This window comes from Coregonus clupeaformis, chromosome 11 (genome assembly GCF_020615455.1).
Source record: "Coregonus clupeaformis isolate EN_2021a chromosome 11, ASM2061545v1, whole genome shotgun sequence".
Classification (NCBI taxonomy): Eukaryota; Metazoa; Chordata; class Actinopteri; order Salmoniformes; family Salmonidae; genus Coregonus; species Coregonus clupeaformis.
Genome location: NC_059202.1, coordinates 48,166,760 through 48,194,740, shown reverse-complemented (window position 1 = coordinate 48,194,740; position 27,981 = coordinate 48,166,760). Strand labels below are relative to the sequence as shown.

The 27,981-nt window shown below is 43.2% G+C and overlaps 1 protein-coding gene across 1 annotated transcript; it reads left to right on the top strand.

Moving 5' to 3' along the window:
* The first annotated feature begins 865 nt into the window (after positions 1-865).
* On the top strand, positions 866-27,976 carry mapk8ip1a (mitogen-activated protein kinase 8 interacting protein 1a). Its single transcript, XM_041890746.2, has 12 exons — positions 866-1,268; positions 2,051-2,162; positions 3,402-3,752; positions 7,589-7,682; positions 11,422-12,468; positions 12,830-12,905; positions 23,972-24,138; positions 24,506-24,609; positions 24,809-24,919; positions 25,794-25,864; positions 26,353-26,451; positions 26,613-27,976. Exons 1-12 carry the CDS (start codon positions 1,156-1,158, stop codon positions 26,683-26,685), a joined length of 2,418 nt encoding a protein of 805 aa, XP_041746680.1. The 5' UTR covers positions 866-1,155; the 3' UTR covers positions 26,686-27,976.
* The last annotated feature ends 5 nt before the right edge of the window (positions 27,977-27,981 follow it).

Genomic DNA, 27,981 nt, shown 5'->3' with positions numbered 1-27,981 from the left:
ATTCTGGTCTGTAACTTGATAAAGTAAGGACAGGATTTGGATACCAAGAATAGGATATTGTGACTATGAATGTACACAGGCCCAGGTTGTTTACATATTAGAAAAGACAGTGTTAGACTTCAAACTTTTTACTGTGATTTTGTCCTTTCTTGTGAGTTTTGGTGTATACAATTATAAAGGAACTGTAATTTACACACCCCTGGTGTGGTAGACGTACTAGTGGCCAGTGTTGTAGTGTGTAAAATGGGTGTACATGTCATGTCTTAAACAGTATTGTAGTGTGTAATGTGTGGACATGTCCACAGGGACAGCAAATCACATTAGAGGTAATACTGTAATGACTGCTTAGCCCACTTGCCCTCCCCCCGCCATTTTATAAATTATACCCCGGACATACGTAAGCTGTTAATTCTCTCTGCTGCCCTGGCTCACACATCACATCACAGTTTGTTCAGAGCGTGGAGAAGAGGGTGTGGGTCATTCCATGGCATGAGAACCAACCTACACAACAACACAATGGAAGCCATGATGTTGTAAGCAGGGCCAGGGACCTTCCAAATCCTCCCTCCTCAGATCAGGGATAAAAGGGAAGAAGTCTCTCTTTCAGCAGCAGCAGCTTCATTGACCCTAGCAGTCACCACTTCCCTTCCCTCAGCCCTCCCTGTATATGGCTGCCTGGCCTGCGGAGGAGCCAGGCAACCTGAGTAGAGCTGCATCAATTCAAGCCGTCCATCATACAGGAGGCAGGGCCTTACAGGAGAAGAACCTACCCAGCCAGGGCTGATGGGCTGGGGCTTAAGCGGGTGATTGAGTCCCCCAATCTCCAGTCTCTTTACTGTCCACCAACAGCCTGCACCACCCCCATCCTCCCATTCTCCTCCAGTCATTATTTTGGACCAGAGGGGAAACACAAATACACAGAGAGGAGACGAGAGCTCTATGCTGTGTGTGGGGAAAAGGAAAAGAAGCAGGCTTGATCTTCAGGGTCCCTCTCTATCAGTGGTGTGGTGGAGGTGTTGTTGCTGATGTCTGGGCCAGAGCGCATGGAGAGTGAAGAGTCAGGATTGTGAATGATGCTCTGTTGAAAGGGGGAAGTGCTGTAATTGCCTGTTGAATCGATCAGTTCCTGGTCCCTCTGCCTGCCCTGCCCAGCCGATGTTGCTCTACTTCAGTCTGCAAATGGAGTCCAACGAGGAGGGGGAGAATTGGAGGGAGGAGGAGGATGGAGAGAATGGAGAGAAGTGGATGGAGGACCAGTGGGAGAAATGGTACAGTAGTATTTATATACTTTAGAGTTAAACCAGGGTCGTATTCATTAGGGCAAAAATTAACAAAATGTTTTTCAATGGATAACTAAAACAAGTGTTTTATTATTGGACTACTTCAGTTGGTTCAATCCCTGTTTCAGTCCGTTTTCTTCTGTTTGGTGCCTAATGAATATGACCCAGGCTGGGTTATAGGCCTTTACCTGGGGTAAACATACGCTGGGCAGTGTGCATATTCTTATAGAAGATCCCTCTGAAATTGATACTAACAGGGTACCAGCAGAAGCCAGAATGTGATACAGCCTTATTTAGATGCCTTATTTAGATTATGTGTTACGGTGTGAAATCTGTGAGAGATTATCAAAGAAACAGCACATAAACCAGTGGCCTTTTGTTTACCGGACAAGCTTTAATTTGCCATAAAGGTCTAGACTTCTTGGCAGTGACGTACAGTATGCTAATGTAAGACATAGAGACCACACTTTTTCCTGTCTCTCTCGGGCCTTCATGCAAACCCCAATGCAAGCCTTTTATTATAGGGTTTAGAGCTTTATAATATCAGCACAGATGGTTGTACACCTGCCACCTGACATCCGGAGTATCAAGCAGTACCTCACTAAGGTGAAAGTGTGACTAAGTCGTTTGTCTGCAGAGAGCAACACGCCTGTGTATACTCTCTCATTGATGTATGTAAAACAGTGTCCTCAGCTCTCATTGATGTTGAGTGATGACATGGTTTGTTTTCTGTAGTGTGGTGTGACGCAATGTGTGTTGTGTGTCTTCAGGCTGATCCATGACATCAGCCTGGAGGAGTTTGAGGACGAGGACCTTTCTCAGGTCACAGAGATCACTGATGAGGCTGGAGCCAGCCTTAACTACGACGACCTTGACTCTCAGGTAAACTAATCTACATGTACTCACACCAGACCTGGGTTCAAATACAGTTTGAAAGTGTCAAATGGGCTCGGATTGCAGTTTTGCGACTTTTCTATTGGTCCATTAAGCCAGGCAAACTCAATCAAGCACAAATCAAGTAGTTGAAATTATTTCGAATAGTATATGAACCCAGGTCTGGTACACACAGTGTGGTGCCAGCCTCAACTACAACAACCTGGATGACCAAGTAAGCTCCTCTACACTAGTTTCCCTCAACTAACTCCTCCCTTCTCCCACAATACTGACTTCACTATGCTGCAGTCTAGTTTTCATAATATGAATATTAATAGTAGAATGTTGAGATATTGAGATAAATGTTGCTTCCATTGTATGCTTGCTGTTATTTTGGGGCTGTGACTATGAGATAGTAGCCACAGCAAAAGCAGAAGTAGAATCCAGAGTTAGTAGTCCAAAGTCACTAATCAGATTAATGACTGCAGGCGGGGATTGTCCTGGTACACATGTGGTCCAGAGCCAAGTAGACCTAACATGCCACACATCATTAAAGCCTGGCCATCATGTCACTGGCCTCAGCCTTTAGCCCTGCAGATATTCTACTACACTAGCTAGTAGGGTGAACTGCATTTGTAGTATCAGTCAAATGGAGACGTCACACCATACATTAGCTTAGGGGAAGGTTGTAGTATTTGTAAGATGCCATTTATGTACAGTAGGTTTTAATATTTTGTGGTTAAAGAAATGATTCAGTATTAACATTATCTTTAGATTTGACGTGTAAAGACGGTAAGGGTGTTACACATTGCTGTTGTATACTTCACAGAACAGTAGCCTGGCTTTGCCTGTGTTTGTTTTCAGGGAGGTTTATCCTACTACAGTATGATTGTATTAGAATGGCATTACAGTGAGCATGAGCAGAGAAAGAGCCACAGGCTCAGGCTGCTGATGTCATTGCCAGGCCGTGATTGACTGGCTCCGTCTCTGCTCTCTTCCTCTCCCCCTCCATTCCTTTTCTCCTCACTGAATCCTTTTCTCTCTCCACTCGCTCTTGTTCTCGCTTTCTCTGCCTCCCTCCCTCTGCTCTCCTCCTCACTGAATCCTTCTTTCTCTCTCTCTCTCTCTCTCTCTCTCTCTCTCTCTCTCTCTCTCTCTCTCTCTCTCTCTCTCCCCCTCCACCTCACTGAATTATTCTCTCTCTCGCTCGCTCTCTCTGCTGCAACGCTGCTGCCTGGCTCTTCCCAGGACCATGTGACGTGGCCAGCCAGTAGCCAAGCGGGGAAAGCAGACGGGCGGGGGTTCAGGGAAGTGCAGGCGGAGATGCTCCACTTGGACCTGATCGATGCTGAGGAGGAGATCCAGGAGGAAGAGGAGCACTGGGGCCTGATCCATGGTTCCCACGACGACCACAGGCTCAACCAGGAAGAGAGAGGGGCCGTCGTTCTAACTCCTGTAAGACAGAAACAGCCCAATGTGATAGAATTAGAATCTGCGGAACATCCGGTCACTATGGATACGTACAGGCCCAAGAGACCCACCACCCTAGCGCTGTTTCCACAGGTGCAGCCTCAGCCTCCTCATCCTCCCAGGACTCAGGTGGGGACTGTTTATTTCTACCCTCTGTGGTGACACGACATCATCAGATCATCTGTTTGGTTCATATAATGTTGGATTAGATACAGAATAGAATGGAATCTGTATAGAGGCGTTAGAGGGGCTGCTGCTTAATCTCCCCTGTGATGACAGGCAGATCACATACTGTATCATAGATCATTATGTTTGTTTGAAATATACGATTCGATAGGAAGGGATCTGTGTAAGAGCTGTATAGAAGCTGGTCGCTTACACCCAGCACCAATTTACAGTACAGATCCTGCTTATTTTCTCCTCTGTGATTACAGATCATCTGTTTGGTTTAAATAATTAATGGGAGATCAGATAGAATTGAATCTGTATAGAATGGTGTCTGTATCGAGGCAGCATACCTTACCCAGGCACCAATATTAATACAGAGATCCTTTAATGTAATGTAAGCAATATGTCTACAGTGTGTCTTTGTTAATGTCGTTAAATGAAAATATTTTCATTTCACATTTGTAGCCACTGTATACCAGAAAATCTGAATGCTGGGACTGTTGTGATTCTCAATCGAAGCATTGTAACAGTAGAGGACATTTTCATTCATGTGATAATGAATGTGCTCTTTCTCCCTCGACAGAGCCCATGTTTACGACTGTTTGTAGCATGTGCTCCGTTTGCCTGCTGTCCTTGGTCTTTGCTGTCTGTAAATAGCACGTCCTTCTGTGAGTCTGTTCAGCTTCCCCATCAGCTGAATGGCATCAGACAGGGAAGGAAGGGTGTGCTCTGCTCACCAGGGATAGCAATGGAAAGGATAGGTCAGAGTCCGTCAGTGTCAGTCCAAGGATAGGGCAGTTTACAATGACAATCCTATGTAGAATGACTGAAGGGGTGAGGATCTGTTCACTCATCTTTCATCCATTGCATCTCATGTTGATCTTTATAAAAACATCTTTGATCTTTCCCTCAAAATAGACCTCTTGCCAGAATTATATTTTGTAGGCTAGTATTTATCGTGACTAAAATGGTTTAATATTGCTTGGATGCTTTGATGTAGTCCAGTGAGCTTCAGACCTATCTTCATTGAAGAAGTGTACGACGAGGAGAGGGCTGTCATTTCTCTGGAGGAGACTTGGAATGATCTTAGTAATTGCCCACAATGCTCAGCACGGCCGAGTGCTGTACAGTCTCTAGTAGTAGAGTGCAGATTGAAGTTTGAATGTTTGATGGTTTAATATTTTAACCTAAGCCATTAGTAGGATTATTGTTATGTATGTCCAGTGTGTATGTACTGTATGTATGATATATGAACCCACCCAAAACAACCCCACCACTTTTCAGTTATAATCAGTTATAACTAATTAAAATCAGGTATAACTGTTTGAAACCAGTAATAATCAGTTATGACCAAAACATTAACATGCTAAAAAGAAAATGTTTCAGAAAATCTGTTTCACGAGGACATCCATGAATGATGATCACAATGTCTTTATGACAGACTTCTGAGTGATTAAATTCAAAGAAGATCAGGAAAAGCAGGATAAGGTGCATGGCAGATGTAGGTTTTGATAACAACCTGCTACACGACTGGTTCATCCTTACCCTGTCTCAGGGTTCCTTCCCATCAAATAACCTAACATCACATCCACTTCAGACTCAGACCCCGTCCATCTGGCACTCTAGGCAGACTAAAGCAAATGCTAAAAGTATTTGTAAGATTTTCAAAGTATTATTTTGAACCCGGGTGTGGCCTGGAGAGGATAGAGGGAGGCCCAGGATGTTTTCCTCTCCAGGCGGTGTAATTCCTAATTCTGGCCCTGTCAGACCTGGTCACGTGACTAACGTCTCTGTGTATGGCACCACGACACGGCCTGACCTCAGAGCCCTGCTGCTGCTCGTGATGTCACGCTGTGTTGGGGAGGATTAGGCTAACCATGTTTTATGTCTCACTCCTACTCTGTCTGAGTGGTAGCCTGGTACAATGACAGAGACACTTGATCCCGAAGGAGCTGATCTCAAGGACTAGGGAAACAGGTAGTGAAAGCTTGATTCAGATAGCCTGGTCCCAGATATGTTTGTGCTGTAGCAAGGCAGCACAATCCGATCTGGGACCAGGCTATCTGAATGGTGGTGTTCACTGCCTATTTTCACAGTCCTTGAGATTACATCCCCCTCCAGATCAAGTGACTATAGCAGGGCTCTCCAACCCTGTTTCTGTAGGTTTTCGCTCCAACCCTAGTCTAGCACCCCTGATTCTAGTAATAATTAGCTGGTTGATAAGCTGAATCAGGTTAGTAACAACTGGGGTGGAGTGAAAACCAACAGGAGGCTAGCTCTCCAGGAACAGGGTTGTAGAGCCCTGCTCTACAGTATACTACACCCTCTCAGGTTTATAATGTGATCAAGGTGAACGATTACTTAGAAACTTTAGCCCCTTTGTTTAGACTAAAAACCTGATTTGTTTTGATTGTGAACAACATCTGCCAACCATATGTCACCATGGCTGTTGCCGTCACTACGTGTCCCAACTGGTTACATCACGCTGTTGTTGAGCCGTGTGTGTGTGCGTTTGCGTGCATGCGTGTGTGTTTGAGTACATACGTAAGCTGCATTGGCCACACACACACGTACGTACGTATGTGGCCAATGCAGCTTATACAGCACAAGACAGTTCAATTATCATTACAGTCATCACAGTTGTTTATTTGGGCTGAACATTTGATAAGCCATAGCCACTTCACTGATCTGACAATAGGGCTATTAGACATGATGATACTACTCTAAACTACACCGGTGCCATGTTGCCTGAGACCTGAGGGGACCTGAATCTCTCAGAGCAATATGACTGTAGCTCAGTGGGCTAACTTGGTTATGGTGGTGTCAGATTACACAGTGGATGGTTATCGGTTGCTGGGGTTGGTTACTGAGGACAGGAGGCCAAGGGGGGAGGGTGTAGTGTACCAAAGTTTGTAAAGCTACGTAATGATTTACCTTGCCTGAGACCTGAAGACTTCTACCAAAGGGATAACAGCTACCAAAAGGATAACACGGTCTTGATAATCAGTCAGTTCCATGAATTCCAAAATGTATTTTTTTCATTTCATGAATAGAACTTGGAGCATTTCAACATCAAACCGTTCTATCAACACAAACCCGACACACCAAAGAAACATACACACACCTACACACAGTTTCTCCTCCACTTCTGGGCCACGGTAACCATGGTAACAGAGCCAGTCCCAGTGCCCGGCAGAAGCTGCATCACGACTGTGAGTCAGCATCGTCACTGTGAATGGTCTCTATGACGGTGTGCTGCTGTGTAGTGTAACAGTCTTCATCTCCTGATTCCTCTTCCACGCAGCCGGATCAGATTGTGATGGTGTGTGAGATGATGTCATCAGGGCTTGGTGAGTCTCGCCCCAAGCCGGAGCCATATATTTAGATGGCTGTGGTCTCGTGTTACCGTACTCTAAAGCCTTGTTCATCACTCGGCTGCAGGAAGCCTGGAACAGAGGCTAGGACTGGGTAGATGTGATTGACAGCTAAGACAAGTCATTGATCATAGAACTGTTTGGCTAGAAAAGAGCTGTGGACTGACTGGGCTGGGCTGTGTAGTAATAACAGAGAATAGAGAACAGCCGTCTCCTTAGGCAGAACAACCACTCATGCTTTTTAACAGCCACTCCTGTGTGTGTGTGTGTGTGTGTGTGTGTGTGTGTGTGTGTGTGTGTGTGTGTGTGAGAGTGTGTGTAATGTTTATCAAATAAAAGTTCAATCCAACTATCTTTCTCTCCTCTCTCTGTCTCTCTATCATTCCATCATTCCCTCTCTCTCTGTCTGTAATATCATTGTAGGACAAGGATACAATTAACAACAACTCATTTGGAAAGAAGGACACATGGAAGGAGAATCTGTCAAACTCAAACTCCTCCTCCCCCCACATAACAGGTGAGAATGGGATATTGACTTGTTTAAACCATATACAGTTGAAGTCGGAAGTTTACATACACCTTAGCAAAATACATTTAAACTCAGTTTTTTCACAATTCCTGACATTTAATCCTAGTAAAAATGCCCTGTCTTAGGTCAGTTAGGATCACCACTTTATTTTAAGAATGTGAAATGTCAGAATAATAGTAGAGAGAATTATTTATTTCAGCTTTTATATCTTTCATCACATTCCCAGTGGGTCAGAAGTTTACATACACTCAATTAGTATTTGGTAGCATTGCCTTTAACTTGTTTAACTTGGGTCAAACGTTTCGGGTAGCTGTCCACAAGCTTCCCAAAATAAGTTGGGTGAATTTTGGCCCATTCCTCCTGACAGAGCTGGTGTAACTGAGTCAGATGTGTAGTCCTCCTTGCTCGCACACACTTTTTCAGTTCTGCCCACACATTTTCTATAGAGTTGAGGTCAGGGCTTTGTGATGGCCACTCCAATACTGTCCTTAAGCCATTTTGCCACAACTTTGGAAGTATGCTTGGGGTCATTGTCCATTTGGAAGACCCATTTGCGACCAAGCTTTAACTTCTTGACTGATATCTTGCTTCAATATATCCACATAATCTTCCTTCCTCATGATGCCATCTATTTTGTGAAGTGCACCAGTCTGTCCTGCAGCAAAGCACCCCCACACCAAGATGCTGCCACCCCCGTGCTTCACGGTTGGGATAGTGTTCTTCGGCTTGCAAGTGCCCCCTTTTTCCTCCAAACATAACGTTGGTCATAATGGCCAAACAGTTCTATTTTGGTTTCATCAGACCAGAGGACATTTCTCCAAAAAGTACGATCTTTGTCCCCATGTGCAGTTGCAAACCATAGTCTGTCTTTTTTATGGCGGTTTTGGAGCAGTGGCTTCTTCCTTGCTGAGCGGCCTTTCAGGTTATGTCGATATAGGACTCGTTTTACTGTGGATATAGATACCTGTGTACCTGTTTCCTCCAGCATCTTCACAAGGTCCTTTCCGGTTGTTCTGGGATTGATTTCCACTTTTCTCACCAAAGTACGTTCATCTCTAGGAGACAGAACGCGTCTCCTTCCTGAGCGGTATGACGGCTGCGTGGTCCCATGGTGTTTATACTTGCATACTATTGTTTGTACAGATGAACGTGGTACCTTCAGGCGTTTGGAAATTGCTCCCAAGGACGAACCAGACTTGTGGAGGTCTACCATTTTTTTTCTGAGGTCTTGGCTGATTTCTTTTGATTTTCCCATGATGTCAAGCAAAGAGGCACTGAGTTTGAAGGTAGGCCTTGAAATACATCCACAGGTACACCTCCAATTGACTCAAATTATGTCAATTAGCCTATCAGAAGCTTCTAAAGCCATGACATCATTTTCTGGAATTTTCCAAGCTGTTTAAAGGCACAGTCAACTTAGCGCATGTAAACTTCTGACCCACTGGAATTGTGATACAGTGAATTATAAGTGAAATAATCTGTCTGTAAACAATTGTTGGAAAAATTACGTGTCATGCACAAAGTACAGTGAGGGAAAAAAGCATTTGATACCCTGATTATTTTGTACGTTTTCCCACTGACAAAGAAATGATCAGTCTATAATTTTAATGGTAGGTTTATTTGAATAGTGAGAGACAGAATAACAACAACAAAATCCAGAAAAACGCATGTCAAAAATGTTATAAATTGATTAGCATTTTAATGAGGGAAATAAGTATTTGACCCCTCTGCAAAACATGACTTAGTACTTGGTGGCAAAACCCTTGTTGGCAATCACAGAGGTCAGACGTTTCTTGTAGCTGGCCACCAGGTTTGCACACATCTCAGGAGGGATTTTGTCCCACTCCTCTTTGCAGATCTTCTCCAAGTCATTAAGGTTTCAAGGCTGACGTTTGGCAACTCAAACCTTCAGCTCCCTCCACAGATTTTCTATGAGATTAAGGTCTGGAGACTGGCTAGGCCACTCCAGGACCTTAATGTGCTTCTTCTTGAGCCACTCCTTTGTTGCCTTGGCCGTGTGTTTTGGGTCATTGTCATGCTGGAATACCCATCCACGACCCATTTTCAATGCCCTGGCTGAGGGAAGGGGGTTCTCACCCAAGATTGGGTGGCCCCATCCATCGTCCCTTTGATGCGGTGAAGTTGTCCTGTCCCCTTAGCAGAAAAACACCCCCAAAGCATAATGTTTCCACCTCCATGTTTGACGGTGGGGATGGTGTTCTTGGGGTCATAGGCAGCATTCCTCCTCCTCCAAACACGGCGAGTTGAGTTGATGCCAAAGTGCTCGATTTTGGTCTCATCTGACCACAACACTTTCACCCAGTTCTCCTCTGAATCATTCAGATGTTCATTGGCAAACTTCAGACGGGCATGTATATGTGCTTTCTTGAGCAGGGGGACCTTGCGGGCGCTGCAGGATTTCAGTCCTTCACGGCGTAGTGTGTTACCAATTGTTTTCTTGGTGACTATGGTCCCAGCTGCTTTGAGATCATTGACAAGATCCTCCCATGTAGTTCTGGGCTGATTCCTCACCGTTCTCATGATCATTGCAACTCCACAAGGTGAGATCTTGCATGGAGGCCCAGGCCGAGGGAGATTGACAGTTATTTTTTGTTTCTTCCATTTGCGAATAATCGCACCAACTGTTGTCACCTTCTCACCAAGCTGCTTGGCGATGGTCTTGTAGCCCATTCCAGCCTTGTGTAGGTCGACAATCTTGTCCCTGACATCCTTGGAGAGCTCTTTGGTTTTGGCCACGGTGGAGAGTTTGGAATCTGATTGATTGATTGCTTCTGTGGACAGGTGTCTTTTATACAGGTAACAAGCTGAGATTAGGAGCACTCCCTTTAAGAGTGTGCTCCTAATCTCAGCTCGTTACCTGTATAAAAGACACCTGGGAGCCAGAAATCTTTCTGATTGAGAGGGGGTCAAATACTTATTTCCCTCATTAAAATGCAAATCAATTTATAACATTTTTGACATGCGTTTTTCTGGATTTTGTTGTTGTTATTCTGTCTCTCACTGTTCAAATAAACCTACCATTAAAATTATAGACTGATCATTTCTTTGTCAGTGGGCAAATGCACAAAATCAGCAGGGGATCAAATACTTTTTTCCCTCACTGTAGATGTCCTAACCGACTTGCAGAAGAAATTTGTGGATTGGTTGAAAAACGAGTTTTAATGACTCCAACCTAAGTGTATGTAAACTTCCGACTTCAACTGTACATGTATACAGTACTTTCTTGTGAGTAATACCAACATTAACTTTAAACAAAGTAGCAAAGTTTCTGTTCGCAAAAGTGGAAGCATTTAGGAAATTATACCTTTCAATGGATTGTTTCTAGACATTTTTATTTAATTTGTGTCAATGGGCACAAAGTAATTGCACATATTGCTACCAATGTCAATGCTACAGTACAGTATTTTATTCAACTCCAATCCGCTAATCCCTTCATAAGGTGATTGGGCCTAGACCGTTACATGAACACTCAGTCATAATCCTTAAAATGTTCAAGAAATAGAAAACACTAAAAGCCCAACGTCTTCGGTGTTCTCATACTTCAGTATGATACATACAATAAGAACATGTTGGCCAGGAAACCCAACAATGGCTACTGTTACTGTAGCTATATCCCTTATAATCCTTCACTCTGCAGTTTGTAGCCTAATGAATAATCTTTTGTTTTTGCTTGTGTTGTTGTTTTGTTTGTTTGTCTGTGTTAAAGGCGATCTGACACCCACTAATAAGCAGGTGAACGATGAGTGTAAAGTCCAGCAGCACAGCGATGCCTCTGTGGCCAAACAACCCCAACAAAGAGGGACAGGTCCAGAGAAGGCAGTCAAGGCATACAGCAAGGACTACTCCACGTTCATCTCACACGGAGCTACAGTATCACGGGGCAGGCAGCGTGATGCAAAGCAGCGGGATAAGAAGTCCTCCGCTGCTCCACACAACCAGACTACAGCAGCAAAGCCGAAAGCAGGCAGTATGAGAGACAAAGCTGTGGATGGGGACAGGGATAGGGATGGGAGCAGGGGGCGAGGAGGACAGGGGCAAGGGCGGGGGTGCTGCCGTGAGGAGGAGTGCCAGCCAGAAGCCACGGAGGAGATCTACCTGACCCCGGTACACCAGAAAAACCCAGACACTGACCGTCCAGACTCTGACCGTCCGTTCCTGTCTCAGAGCAGCGAGGGCAATCGCATGTCAATCAGCTCCGACGCGGAGGGACCCCCAGCGTACCCAAACACCGCCCTACCTGACCGAACAAACCCCTCCATCAGCGAGGAGGACGAGGTCTACCTGCACCCCCCTGCACCTCCTCCACGTTCATTCTCCATCTCCTCATGCTTTAGGCCATCTGACAGTGAGGGAGGGGACCAGGACAGGGGGTTATGGCACAGGGGCTCTAAGTCTAGCTCTAAGGGTGAGTCGGTGGGGTTGGGGGGGTTGGGGGCCCTGCGGACTGCACACGCAGGCCTCTCCTATGACTCTGTTAAATACACCCTAGTGGTGGACGAGCACGCCAAGTTAGATCTGGTGAGCTTGAAGCAGTGCTACCGGAGCTACAGTGATGAAAGCGACACAGAGACGGTGTATGAGTCAGCCAACGAGGAGGAGGAATATGAGGTGGATCACAGCGAGCTGAAGAGAGAAAGGAAAGAGTCATCACGTCTGTCGAGGGCTTCTTCGTCGTCAGAGGCAGGGGTTAGCGGGGGACCTCGAACACGCAAGTTCCGCAATGTGTTTGTGAACAGACATTTACACTCCTCTGGTGAGTTTTTTGTTACCGGCTGCTGCCATCCTTTTTTAAATGTATATTTTATACCTTGATTACACCATGAAGTCTCTTTGGACGAATTACCCTTTTTTTTCGAGGCAGACCTTGCTCAGGATTATGCTATTACTCAATTGTATTGCAAATTTCATTGAAACCATGTTTATATTTCTGAAGACAAAGAGCTGAACTTACTTTCTTACTTCAAAGGAATTACAAAAGTTAGAACGCCCTATTTAACATGATTTAAAGACACCAAAGTCAGCAGAGTTACTCCTGTATAGTACTCTTGTTTTGACACTTTATCTCATTTTTATCACAATGACCTAAAGCTCCCCTACTGCCTCGTGTCCTCCAGGTGCGGAGTCCTTTGGCCTGTTCTCCTGTGCGTTAGATGGAGTAGAGAAGGAGCAGAGCCACAGAGCTGTGTTCAGGTGAGACATTGTATGGTTTTACTCTTTATAAAAACTTGGTTCATATAAAAACTAATGAATAAGCCATTATAAATGGGTTATACGTAAGGGATAATCAACGAGGAGCGTTCTATGGAAAAGAATGTATGATGTGGAAGGTGTGTTCCATGACACGTTAGCGGAGTGGAACTAACTTTCCACGAAGTTGCATTATTTGCCAGAGAGGGCATAGAGCAACGGCAGGTAGCCTAGTGGTTAAGAGCGTTGGGCCAGTAACCAAAAGTTTGCTGGTTTGAATCCCCAATCTGACTAGGTGAAAAATCTGTCTGTGCCCTTGAGCAAGGCACTTAACCGTAATTGCTCCTGCAAGTCATTTTGGATAAGAGCATCTGCTAAATGACAAAAATATATACAGTACCAGTCAAAAGTTTGGACACACCTACTCAATCAAGGATTTTTCTTTATTTTTACTATTTTCTACATTGTAGAATAATAGTGAAGACATCAAAACTATGAAATAACACATATGGAATCATGTAGTAACCAAAAATGTGTTAAACAAATCAAACTATATTTTAGATTTTAGATTATTCAAAGTATTCACCCTTTGCCTTGATGACAGCTTTGCACACTCTTGGCATTCTCTCAACCAGCTTCATGAGGAATGCTTTTCCAACAGTCTTGAAGGAGTTCCCACATATGCTGAGCACTTGTTGGCTGCTTTTCCTTCACTCTGCGGTCCAACTCATCCCAAACCATCTCAATTGGGTTGAGGTCGGGTGACTGTGGAGACCAGGTCATCTGATGCAGCACTCCATCACTCTCCTCGATCAAATAGCACTTACACAGCCTGGAGGTGTGTTTTGGGTCATTGTCCTGTTGAAAAACAAATGATAGTCCCACTAAGCGCAAACCAGATGAGATGGCGTATCGCTGCAGAATGCTGTGGTAGCCATGCTGGTTAAGTGTGCCTTTTAATTCTAAATAAATCACAGACAGTGTCACCAGCAAAGCACCCCAACACCATCACACCTCCTCCTCCATGCTTCACGGTGGGAACCACACATGCGTAGATCATCCGTTCACCTACTGTGTGTCTCACAAAGACACGCGGATTGGAACCAAAAATCTCAAATTTGGACTCATCAGACCAAAGGACAGATTTCCTCCGGTCTTATGTCCATTGCTCGTGTTTCTTGGCCCAAACAAGTCTCTTCTTATTATTGGTGTCCTTTAGTAGTGGTTTCTTTGCAGCAATTCGACCATGAAGGCCTGATTCATGCTGTCTCCTCTGAACAGTTGATGTTAAGATGTCTGTTACTTGAACTCTGTGAAGCATTTATTTGGGCTGCAATCTGAGGTGCAGTTAACTCTAATGAACTTATCCTCTGCAGCAGAGGTAACTCTGGGTCTTCCTTTCCTGTGGCTGTCCTCATGAGAGCCAGTTTCATCATAGCGCTTGATGGTTTTTGTGACTGCGTTTGAAGAAGCTTTCAAAGTTCTTGATATTTTCCGGATTGATTGACCTTCATGTCTTAAAGTAATGATGGACTGTCATTTCTCTTTGCTTATTTGAGCTGTTCTTGCCATAATACAGTGCCTTGCAAAAGTATTCACTCCCCTTGGTGTTTTTCCTATTTTGTTGCATTACAACCTGTAATTTAAATGGATTTTTATTTGTATTTCATGTAATGGACATACACAAAATAGTCCAAATTGGTGAAGTGAAATGAAAAGAATAACTTGTTTCAAGAAATTTAAAAAATAAATAAAGTAAAGTGGTGCGTGCATATGTATTCACCCCCTTTGCTATGAAGCCCCTAAATAAGATCTGGTGCAACCAATTACCTTCAGAAGTCACAAAATTAGTTAAATGAAATCGACCTGTGTGCAATCTAAGTGTCACATAATATGTCACATGATATCAGTATATATACACCTGTTCTGAAAGGCCCCAGAGTCTGCAACACCACTAAGCAAGGGGCACCACCAAGCAAGCGGCACCATGAAGACCAAGGAGCTCTCCAAACTGGTCAGGGACAAAGTTGTGGAGAAGTACAGATCAGGGTTGGGTTATAAAAAAATATCCCAAACTTTGAACATCCCACGGAGCACCATTAAATCCATTATTATAAAATGGAAAGAATATGGCACCACAACATACCTGCCAAGAGAGGGCCGCCCACCAAAACATATGGACCAGGCAAGGAGGGAGTTAATCAGAGAGACAACAAAGAGACCAAAGATAACCCTGAAGGAGCTGCAAAGCTCCACAGCGGAGATTGGAGTATCTGCCCATAGGACCACTTTTTAGCAGTACACTCCACAGAGCTGGGCTTTACGGATGAGTGGCCAGAAAAAGCCATTGCTTAAAGAAAAAACTTAGCAAACACGTTTGGTGTTCGCCAAAAGGCATGTGGGAGACTCCCCAAAAATATGGAAGAAGGTACTCTGGTCAGATGAGACTAAAATTGAGCTTTTTGTCATCAAGGAAAACGCTATGTCTGGCGCAAACCCAACACCTCTCATCACCCCGAGAACACCATTCCCACAGTGAAGCATGGTGGTGGCAGCATCATGCTGTGGGGATGTTTTTCATCGGCAGGGACTGGGAAACTGGTCAGAATTGAAGGAATAGTTATGCACACTCAAGCTTTCTGTTTTTTTGGTCTTATTTCTTGCTTGTTACACAATAAAAAAATATTTTGCATCTTCAAAGTGGTAGGCATGTTGTGTAAATCAAATGATACAAACCCCCCAAAAATCAATTTTAATTCCAGGTTGTAAGGCAACAAAATAGGAAAAATGCCAAGGGGGGGTGAATACTTTTGCAAGCCACTGTATGGACTTGGTCTTTTACCAAATAGGGCTATCTTCTATATACCACCCCTACCTTGTCACAACACAACTGATTGGCTCAAACGCATTAAGAAGGAAAGAAATTCCACAAATTAACTTTTAACAAGGCATACCTGTTAATTGAAATGCATTCCAGGTGACATCAAGGCAAAGGGTGGCTACTTTGAAAAATCTCAAATACAACATATATTTTCATTTGTTTAACACTTTCTTGGTTACTACATGATTCCATATGTGTTATTTCATCGTTTTGATGTCTTCTATTATTCTACAATGGAGAAAATAGTAAAGAAAAACCCTGGAATGAGTAGGTGTGTCCAAACCTTTGACTGGTACAGTATATATTTATACCACAGCGTTGATGAATACGAGTTTCTGATTGGTTAGAAGAGCATTCAAGAATGGACATTGAAACCTGATAACGGAACAGTTGGAAAAGATATCTGGACAATTTGCAATCATAACGCAATAGGCGCCTACACATGCAGACCGTACTTGCTACAAAGTTATAGAACTCTAAACCAACAACCACACAAACATGAAATTGGATACAATGTAAACGCTGGTCCAACGAGGAAAAAACGTAGCTAGCTAGCTAGCATTGATTTGTTTTTGCAGAGACATATCTTTTTGGAGCATCTGATGACCTAACGTGTTGAGTGATGAACATGAATCCTGGTCCTTTATAGTCATGACGCAAGTGGCGCTATGCTGTCAAAAACTCCCACGTTTCTAGTTTGACCAGCTGTTTTCAGCAACTGATATTTTTTAATTTGGTTGTCATATTGGCAGGTTTGCTAGCAACAAACTATTTAGCTAGCTTCTAGCCTAGTGTTTGATATGCCATGAGATCTCCTCGTAATGAACAGTGTCGAGTGTCCTGACAAGAAGGCACATTTTTCTTGCTTTGCCAGGCAGAATCGGGCATTATCAGCTCTTTGTTATTGATGTACCAAATGAATGTCAATAGAAAACAGCTACTTTGCTGTTATTCTGGCTGCAGAGGTCGTGACTGTGTTAGCCGTAGCTAGCTGGCTAGCTAGCAAGCAAGGGATAAGAATGTTGCCAGCGAGCATGGCAACTGAACATAAAGAACGAACGACTGGGTTGCTTTTCTAGCTAGCTACCAAAAGATGAGAAAGTATGAATTTGCTTATATAAATGAAAATATAAACTAAAACATTTTATTCCTACCGGTAAATGTGTGCTTATAGTATTGTTTTCTTTGGCAACTGTGGTATAAGTGGGATCAAAAGCTTAAACAAACGCAACTGAATAACCTTTGTTGTTGTTCTGGCTGCAGAGGTCGTGACTATGTAGACGTAGCTAGTTGGCTAGCTAGCAGCAAGCAAGAGATAAGAACGTTGCCACTGAGCATGGCAACGGAACATAAAGAACAAACAACTGGGTCAGTGGCAAAGTTCTTATCCCTTGCTTGCTGCTAGCTAGCCAACTAGCTACGTCTACACAGTCACTACCTCTGCAGCCAGAATAACAGCAAAGTTTACGTCCTTGCGTTTGTTTAAGCTGTTTATCCTGCTTATACCACAGTTGCCAAAGAAAACAATACTACAGTGCATTCGGAAAGTATTCAGACCCCTTGACTTTTTCCACATTTTGTTACGTTACAGCCTCATTCTAAAATTGATTAAATACATGTTTTTCCTCATCAATCTACACACAATACCCCATAATGACAAAGCGAAAACAGGTTTTTAGACATTTTTGCAAATTTATAAAATAATAAAATTCCTTATTTACATAAATATTCAGACCCTTTGCTATGAAACTCGAAATGGAGCTCAGGTGCATCCTGTTTCCATTGATCATCCTTGAGATGTTCCTACAACTTGATTGGAGTCCGCCTGTGGTACATTCAATTGATTGGACATGATTTGGAAAGGCACACAACTGTCTATATAAGGTCCCACAGTTGACAGTGCATGTCAGAGCAAAAACCAAGCCATGAGGTCGGAGGAATTCTCCATAGAGCTCCGAGACATGATTGTGTCGAGGCACAGATCTGGGGAAAGGTACCAAAAAATATCTGCAGCATTGAAGTTCCCCAAGAACACAGTGGCCTCCAACATTCTTAAATGGAAGAAGTTTGGAACCATCAAGACTCTTCCTAGAGCTAGCCGCCTGGCCAAACTGAGCAGTCGGGGGAGAAGGGCCTTGGTCAGGGAGGTGACCAAGAACCCGATGGTCACTCTGAAAGAGCTCCAGAGTTCTTCTGTGGAGATGGGAGAACCTTCCAGAAGGACAACCATCTCTGCAGCACTCCACCAATCAGGCCTTTATGGTAGTGGCCAGACGGAAGCCATTCCTCAGTAAAAGGCACATGACAGCCCGCTTGGAGTTTGCCAAAAGGCAACTAAAGGACTCTCAGACCATGAGAAATAAGATTTTCTGGTCTGATGAAACCAAGATTGAACTCTTTGACCTGAATGCCAAGCGTCACAACTGGGGGAAACCTGGCACCATCCCTACAGTGAAGCATGGTGGTGGCAGCATCATGCTGTGGGGATGTTTTTCAGCGGCAGGTACTGGGAGACTAGTCAGGATCGAGAGAAAGATGAACGGAGCAAAGTACAGAGAGATCCTTGATGAAAACCTGCTCCAGACCTCTAAGGACCTCAGACTGGGGCGAAGGTTCACCTAACAACAGGACGACGACCCTAAGCTCACAGCCAAGACAACGCAGGAGTGGCTTCGGGACAAGTCCCTGAATGTCCTTGAGTGGCCCAGCCAGAGCCCAGACCAACATTCTTATCCCTTGCTTGCTAGCTAGCCAGCTAGCTACGGCTAACACAGTCACGACCTCTGCAGCCAGAATAACAGCAAAGTAGCTGTTTTCTATTGACATTCGGATACATCCATGAGCTGATAATGCCCGATTTTGCCTGGCATAGCTAGAAAAGTTTGCCTTCTCGTCAGGACACTCGACACTGTTCATTACATGGAGATCGGATTGCATATCAAACACTAAGCTAGAAGCTAGCAAACCTGCCAATATGACAACCGAATTATACAAATAACAGTTGCTGAAAATAGCTGGTCAAACTAGAAACTTGGGAGGATTTGACAGCATAGCGCCACTTGCATCATGACTGCAACAGTAGCCGGGACCAGAGAAATTAATGTTTATCACTCACCACATTAGGTCATGAGATTATCCAAAAAAAGAAGTCTCTGCAAAAACAAATCAATGCTAGCTAGCTACGTTTTTACAATGTATCCAATTTCGGTTTGTGTGGTTGTTGGTTTAGCATTTCGTAACTTTGTAGCAAGGACGGTCTGCATGTATAGGCACTTATTGTGTCATGATTGCAAGGTGTCCCAATATCTTTTCCAACTGTCTCATTATCTGGTTTTAATGCCCATTCTAGAATGCCCTTCTAGCCAATCATAAAGAGTATTCAACAATGCTGTGGTATAAAAGGATTATAATGACTTCGTCTCGGGCCCAGTGTTGCCAACTCCTCAGTAAGGAAAGTAGCTATTGGCTGTCCTAAAAGTCGCTAGAAGTCGCTAAATGACATCATCGCCTAATTTGCATAATTGACCATGTGCATGTAATTGTGATGGACGCTGTAGGAGAGAGGAATAACTTCGTGGGAGAGACAAAAAGTGAGTAAAAAACACCCTAAATATGTTTAGAACTACAAATGAACTTTCTTCTGTCGATTCTTGTTTTTTTTTATGTCACAATTCCAACCCTCCTCCTTTATCCGGGCTTGGGACCGGCAAAAGTGACCCAAAAGAGACACTCTACTCTGGTGGAGTTACTTCGTTTTTTTTATTTATTTATATTTTTGTTTTTCTTAAGTTTGGTTTTAACCTTATGGTCCACTTAGGAGCCTACAACAAGTCACAGTAAAACATGAACATTTTTAACCATAACATTTCAACAATTTTTTTTATATACAATCTACATTAACAATCTAAATGGACCAAAAAGAGAGAATAGAAAAAAACTGTCAATGGCAATGTGAGAAAATGATGGTAACTAGTCTGGCCCTAATTCAGGTTAATTGTTTGTTTTTTCCAGACCCCCTTCTACACACACACAGGCTGTGCTGACTCACAGAAAGAGTGGGTCATCGTCATTTTGGTCAAGGCTCTCTATGGCAGGTTCAGCAACTGAGGGAGCTGACTTAAATGAGTAAGCAGCTGATGTGCCAAAAAGCTGCAAAACATTATCAGGCAGCTGGTGCTCATAGCAAGCCTCACCAGACAGCTTCAGTCCATATCGAATGTACAGGATGGAGTTAAGGGTCTGCAAGGACATCCAATTTCTAAGTTAGCTTTTTACCACACTCATCTGGCTGAATACTCTCTCGACTTCAGCATTCGAGTGTGGCAAGGACAACACAGACACAGCTGCCATGGCAAGTTCTTGAAACGGGTTGATATCAGCTGCATCCCTGAACTTCCAAATCTCACTCCAGAAGCGTTTTTGTCTCATTCCATTTACTAAGATGGATGGCACGCCATTGCTGGACAATCTTGTCTATCTCTGCAGGGGAGTAGCCAAGGAGCTTGGCTATTTTTTCTATTTCTCCAGGGCTCTTATTGTGCTTTAGAGTTTCCTCCACATTGAAAACTGACATGTACTGCAATGCTTCGGTGTTGTCCGGCAGTCTCACCCTCAACTCATAGGCTACACACCACTTTCGGACATTGTTTTCATCCTCAGGCGCAAGGTGGAGCTCAGCTGCCTTTGACTGAAAAAGGTAACCAAGGTACGGTTTGGGACTGATGTATCCATCTATTGGCCCTTTGAGTACATCAACATTTGCCAGTGGATTCAGCACCCTGCTGCTCACAGACTTGATCAGGCTAACCAAGCTGTCAAGTAGCTTAAGAGGATCTACTTGCTCTCCCTCAAAAGCCTTGATGGCCAACTGTACCTCACCCAGCACTGACTTCAAAAAAGTCAGATACAATATGTTTTGAGGATCACTGTACATGGAGTCTCCCGAGTGGCGCAGTGGTCTAAGGCACTGCATCGCAGTGCTAGCTGTGCCACTAGAGATCCTGGTTCGAATCAAGGCTCTGTCGTAGCCGGCCACGACCGGGAGACCCATCGGGCGGCGCACAATTTGCCCAGCGTCGTCCAGGGTAGGGGAGGGAATGGCCGGCAGGGATGTAGCTCAGTTGGTAGATCAGTGTTCACTGTACTTGGTGACTGCGGAATGCAGCCTAAGCTCCTCCCACTGGTCCAAAATGCGTGAAACCGCGGGTTCAATGGAGAGCCAATGTGTGGCACACACCTTGGTTATCTGTAAAGGTTTCTCCCCACTGTTGATGGTCTCATATATGGCCTTGTAGGCCTCCCTGCGCTTTGGAGACACTGAAAACCAGTTATTAGTCTCTCGTACCAAGTACTCCACACTACGGGGGATGGTGTCATTGGAACCATGACTTACAGCAAGCTGCAGAGAGTGGCACACACAGCGAATAAGAATCAGATCTTTGAGGCTATACTCCTCCTTCAGCACCTTATGGACCCCATTGTTAATCCCCGTCATAACATAAGCATTGTCAGTCCATATCCCCAGGAGTTTCTCTTTTTTAAGACAACACTTCTCGAGGAAAGCCACAACATCACGGGCTATAGATTTGGCATCTCCTCCCTCCAACTCAACAAGCCCCAGAAATGTTGATACAATTGTCTGCTTGGTGTCACTAAAGTACCTTATCACAACCCCCAGGTACTTAGAAACACTTACATCCGTGGACTCATCGAGGAGGAGGCTGAAACGCTGGTCACCCACATCTGCGACCAACTTTTTCAGAAAGTATGGTGTTAGAACACCATTAATCATTTCTGTGCATTTTGAAGTGGGTAGCAGCAGTGGAGTCTGAGAAAGCAGCTCTACATGCTTCTCCAATGTGATCACATGCCAGCATGGAACAGTGTTCAGCGATAACTAATGCCATGGTGGCCTCAGCCTTTTTTGCAGAGTCAATTTTTTAAACCATAAATGGCAGCTTGTTTTGGGTAGAACTGTTATAAGGCTTTGCCTTTTGAGTTGTCATGTGCTTTTTTACATCACTAAGTTTGGCGTAGAAATCAGCCTTACAATACAGGCAGTATGCCCGTGTATCATCTCCAATAAACGGCTTCAACCAGCCTTTGAATTCAGGGTTGGATTCCCACTCCTTTCTGTATTTTTGAGTGTACAGTTTAGACTGAGACATGATGAGCTAGCTAGCTAGATGTTTAGCTTATGTCACATAGAGGCACACACACAGTGGACGAGGTGAGTAAGTGACTGAGGCTGTGTGAGTCAAATGCAGTGATTTATTTTAGACAAAGAACATTTTACATTTACAACCCGCCCTGAATGTAAGCCAGGGCGGGATCAGCCAGCGGCGGCTTCCTGCATGCGCGATTCATTTGCAGTCTAGACGCGGAGGGGTGAACATCTCCTGCTCTGACTGCAGCTGGGAGGGACTGCTGCGCGAGGACTGGGCCGCCTGTGAGTGCTTTGGGACGGAGGTGGGGCCCACGGCAGCACCCGCTGCTCGTTGAGAAGAGTAAGAACGATACGTGCTTTCACGTCAGAGTCTCCAAAAGTCTCCAATAACACCAGAAAAGGTTGCTAGATTTGTCACTAGTCGACATGTGTCACTAGAAGGGTATGAATACTCGCTAAATATAGCGACAAAGTCGCTAAGTTGGCAACACTGCTCGGGCCTAACAATACCGTGCCAAAATATCCTCCAAACACAGGCTTCTCGGGCGTGCATTAAGCCCTAGAATGCACTTCTAGCCAATCAGAAACGAGTACTCAACAATGCTGTGGTATAAATATTTATAAATGCTTAAAGCGGTCTTACCCAGGGTCCTCCTTCTGGTGCTGACAAACACATTAGAGATTCATTAGATGGATAAATATAAAACATAACATCATAGTGGTCTGACAGTGTGATTAACACCTCATTAGCAAGATAATGTAAAAACAACTTTGTAAATACATTTTATTGTAATCGCTGCCAAAGGTGCTTCAACAAAGTACTGAGTAAAGGGTCTGAATACTTACGTAAATGTGATATTTCAGTTTATTTTTTATACATTTGCATTTGTTTTTGCTTTGACATTATGGGGTATTGTGTGTAGATTGATGAGGGGGGGAAAACTATTTAACCCATTTTAGAATAAGGCTGTAATGTAACAAAGTGGAAAAAGTCAAGGGGTCTAAATACTTTCTGAATGCACTGAGGAATTATTGTCATTCTCAATGGATATAAAAACATACTTCATTTGGTTGCTGTTTGAGGTGAAGTAAACATTCATTTGAGAAGCTCCACAGCTCATTAGTGGTGGTGCATTAAGCCAATCAGAAATACTATCAGATCCTCAACATTGACAGAAGTGCTCCAAACAAATGACAATGACTAAATTTACAAAACTCGTAAATGGAATGAAATTAACCAAAACTTGTTTCTCACAAGTGTAGCATAGGTTGTGCGCTCTGCAAACGTGTCCACTCCGACAATGAATACAGTAAAAGACTGGAGTAATAATATGTTGAATGCATTAAGACATTACTGTAACAAAACAAACAATGTAGATTAGGAATTAACGGTGAATGTACTACTGGTGATATATGTAATGGGAATTCTGGAGAGAGAAGTACGTTGTGCAGCCACACTCCCCTTCTTGGACTGTGCCATCCCCCGCGGCCTCCGCAATGGATTAGTTGACTGAGATGGGGGCAAATAAGACCGGTGTCTCGTGTGCCATAAAAAATATATATATATACAGTACCAGTCAAAGGTTTGGACACACCTACTCATTCAGGGATTTTTCTGTATTTTTGTTATTTTCTACATTGTGGAATTATAGTGAAGACATCAAAACTATGAAATAACACATATGGAATCATGTATGGGGGAAACAAAATTATGCACTCACTAACTGTAAGTTGCTCTGGATAAGAGTGTCTGGTAAATGACTAAAATGTAAATGTAGTAACCAAAAAAGTGTTAAACAAATCAAACTATATTTTAGATTCTTCAAGGTAGCGACCCTTTGCCTTGACAGCTTTGCACACTCTTGAAATTCTCTCAGCCAGCTTCATGAGGAATGCTTTTCCAACAGTCCAACAGTATGAAAAATGTATGCACTCACTAACTGTAAGTCGCTCTGGATAAGAGCGTCTGCTAAATGACTAAAATGTAAATGTAATTAACCATGCTGTCTGTGTGATTAACAGGTTTGTCCCTCGACATGGCGATGAGCTGGAGCTAGAGGTGGATGACCCCCTGCTGATGGAGGCTCAGGCTGATGATCTATGGTGTAAGGCCTACAACATGAGGACTGGGGCCAGCGGCATCTTCCCTGCCTACTACGCTGCCAAGGTCACCCAGGAACCCAGCAAAGGTGTCAAATATGGTTTATACTGTTTGTGATGGTTTATTTAATCCATTAGACAGGCTTTGAACACAGCAAAGGTACTGCCATCAATACACTTTGGGCATCAGTGTTTGGTTATAGGATCAATATAGACGTTCTATGAAATGCATTAAATTAATTAGCCAGTGTGCAAGTCTTTGCTCTCTTGCCAACTCCTTGTCCCTTATTGTCATGCCGAACATGTTTGCCCATAGGAGTTGGCATTTTGGCAAGAGAGCACAAACTGGATAGGATCTTTAAATAGCCTGATTTGGCTCTGAATGAACCTCTACTGAATAATATGCGGACAAATAGAACTATAAGTGTGTCTTTGCCCTTGCCCTATCTCCATTAGATAACAAAGATGACTGGGTAGACAGGTTCCGAGTGAAGTTCCTGGGTTCTGTTAACGTACCCTACCACAAAGGCAACGACGTGCTTTGTGCTGCTATGCAAAAGGTACAGTATCAACCCCCCCTGGTGGTGTGTTGGGGTTTGTAATCTACACTATCATTTCACAATCCTCAATCAGAAGAACAATGCAGACAGAATGTGATTTGGCAGCCTATTGTACTTAAAGCAAAGTCTGAGAATGGATTTGCTGAGTTAAAACGTGCACATGTAAACAATCAAGCTATGCTATTGTTTTCATCAACAGATTGCTAACAACCGACGGATGACCATGCAGCCTCCCTCTGCATGTATTCTGGAAATCAACATGAAGGGGGTGAAAATCATTGTGCAAGATGAATGTAGGACCTCGGAAAGAGTATGTCCTCTCTTATACACTAAAATGTCCTTATTCTATAACTGTGCTAATACTGATATCTTTGTTCACAATGCCTCACTGTTATTGGTTTATGCATCAGTGTTCAAGGCCCATGTATATACACAGTTTTCATTTGGATTAGCTACATACATGTTGTGATATGGAATTTTCCAGTCAGACCAAAGTTAATCCTATAAGTCATTTGTAGTCATACATTATTCATTCATACATTAGTCATACATTGGAAAATACAATTCTGGAGTATTTCTGTAGGTATGGAAACTACAGTATGACTACACCTTTTCAAAACAGGGTTCAAACAAGGTTCAAAACAAGGTTAAGTATGACTAGACCTTTTCAAAACAGTCTTGGGTGGAAAGCAGCAGTCATTTATCAGGGTGGACATTGCCCTCGTGAGGACTTGTGTGGGATACTATGGTCCTGTGGTCGGTGACATAACCCCTGTTGCATAATGACCACTCAGTCTTAAGACTTTTTAATCCTCCTCACTCGTGGTACCACCAGTGTGTCCCATCGGACTGGCTTACTGTATGAGTAAACTCTCAGACACAGACCATAGGGTCTGAGCCTAATATTATGTTCTGTTCTTACTGAGGTGTGGTGTGGTGTGGCCTGAGTATCAGTCTGTTTCTGCTCTCTTGACAACTCTTTATTGAATTGCCATGCCAAACATGAGCAGAAACAGACTGGAACCCAGGCTGCACTATGATGCATTCACTCAGGCCCAACAGCCACTGTACCCATATAAATAGAATTAGCACATTCTAGAAGTACTCTTTCTAATTCTATGACATCACATGCTAGTGCAGGAACTCACCGTGAATATCTCTCATCTCTATGTATATTTTCACAGGGGGATAAGTGCTTTCACCTTTTTCAGCTTAAGAACATCTCCTTTTGCGGCTGTCACCCAAAGCATAACAAGTGAGTAAATGACACATACTATACTAAGGAAGTCATTCAACTCCAAGCTTACAGACCTATAAATACAAAATCAGATTGATGGCCACCTCACCCACTGGGCAAAAACAGGCTGAATCAACTTTGTTTCCATGTCATTTCAACAACAACAAATAATGTGATGACGTTGAATCAATGTGGAAAACTGATTGGATTTGCACAGTCATCAATGTAAGGGAATTTCATATTTTTCACCCAACTTTTAACCTAGATCCAGTGACATGGTGACATTCTTTGTCGATTCCATGTTGAATTCACGTTTGTTGACAACTCAACCAAATGTAAATCAAAACTAGATGTTGAACTGACATCTGTGCCCAGTGGGCAGCTTATTTAACAAAACATAAAACTACATAAATCTTAAAGAGCTGTATCTCAAGGGCAGAAAGACTAGCAAGTAGCAACTACTGTATCTGGAGCATGTTGTACCTTGTCTCTCCCATTGATACCAGGTATTTTGGATTTATCACCAAACATCCTGATCACCAGAGGTTTGCTTGCCATGTCTTTACGTCGGACGACTCCATGATGCCTCTGGCTGAGTCTGTTGGGTAAGCTCTCAAACATTTCCTCTCTGCCAATCATCTCTTCTTACTATCCAAATATGCTAATGAATATGTACAGCATACTGCTTATAACAACAAATCGTTCTATTCACAAACTACTACTGACTATTTGTACCTAACCCCCCTTTTGTTGTTCCTGCCTACAGGAAAGCCTTCCAACTGTACTACAAGGAAACAGTGGGCTACTCATGCCCAACAGAGGACATCTTCATTGAGTAGCTATCTTCTCTCTATAGTACATTTCTCCAATGTTGTGTCATGATGAAACAACTTGCATGGTGGATTACTGCATTGAATGGTAACGCTTTTAGTAATATTGATCTGTCACACAGATCTACTTGGTGCGGCTTTCTATTCACGGTCATGTTTCCACTGCACAAACATGTCTACAGAAATACCTAAACTAAAGCATTACCAATCCTATCCAAAATAACATACATGTATCTTCCTTAAAAAAAGGTCATTGGCCAAAAGTACACTACTGTTAAATGTAAAGGGTGTAGCCAAATGTAAGGACAGGCACTACAGTCCAGAAAATCCCAAAAGTAGTTACAGATCTAATTCAATATCACACTCAATATCAAGATAGAATATGTTTCTCTGTATGTGGCTATACGAGTAATTCCAAATTATATGAGATCACTATATCAAGTCACCTGGAAACCTTGTCTTTGTACAGAGGAAGACAGAGAGGCAGTGATTTCAATCTGTCTGTATGTCCCTGGACTGTTTTTAGAATCACACTGTGTTTGATTTCAGAATCAGTTAGTATGTATGTTGGGTGGGAAAGTGTATTAATGGATTAATGGTCCCCATCACATCATAACAGGCTTTAAATGAAGTTCATCATTCTCACCTATGAGCTCTTTGTTAAAATGAACTGTGACCTGGCCTGTCATCCTATCTGCCAATACCAAAAAGGTTAATTCACTTTTATTTTTCTCTTAATGTGACCCGTGCAGCCAATGGCAATGTCCGCTTTCGGTATAATGCCAGGAGTCGCTTGTGGATTTGACAACTCTAACGTAATTCCACCTCTGACACCGCCAAAACTACTGCTATGCGGATTTCGGACAAAGTGGATCTGATTTAATAGAGCCCTTAATCTTACTGTAACTTGGAAACAATATTTTTGCCCCAAATTGTATAAGGAAAATATTTTAATAAATATGATCTTGGAATCACTGTGGTCTTTCCACTTTAAAAGCCACCCGGAAGGCACGTGTTCGGAAATCATGTGTTAAACCCACAAGTAGTGCCTATTTTCTAATTATTGTGATTACTGTATACATTATGCATTTCCTTTTTATTTCCGATGGTTCTCCTGGCATTGTGGGACAGATGTAATACCTGTACAATATAAATATGCTGTTTGTAAATGAAATGTCCTACAGAAAGATTGATCAAACCTGGTGTGTATTGCATGATATCAATGTCAAACAAAACCATGTAGAGAAAAAACCACAGGATGTTAATTCTTGTCATTAAATGTGAAGGTGTTTACATCCTCTCTGA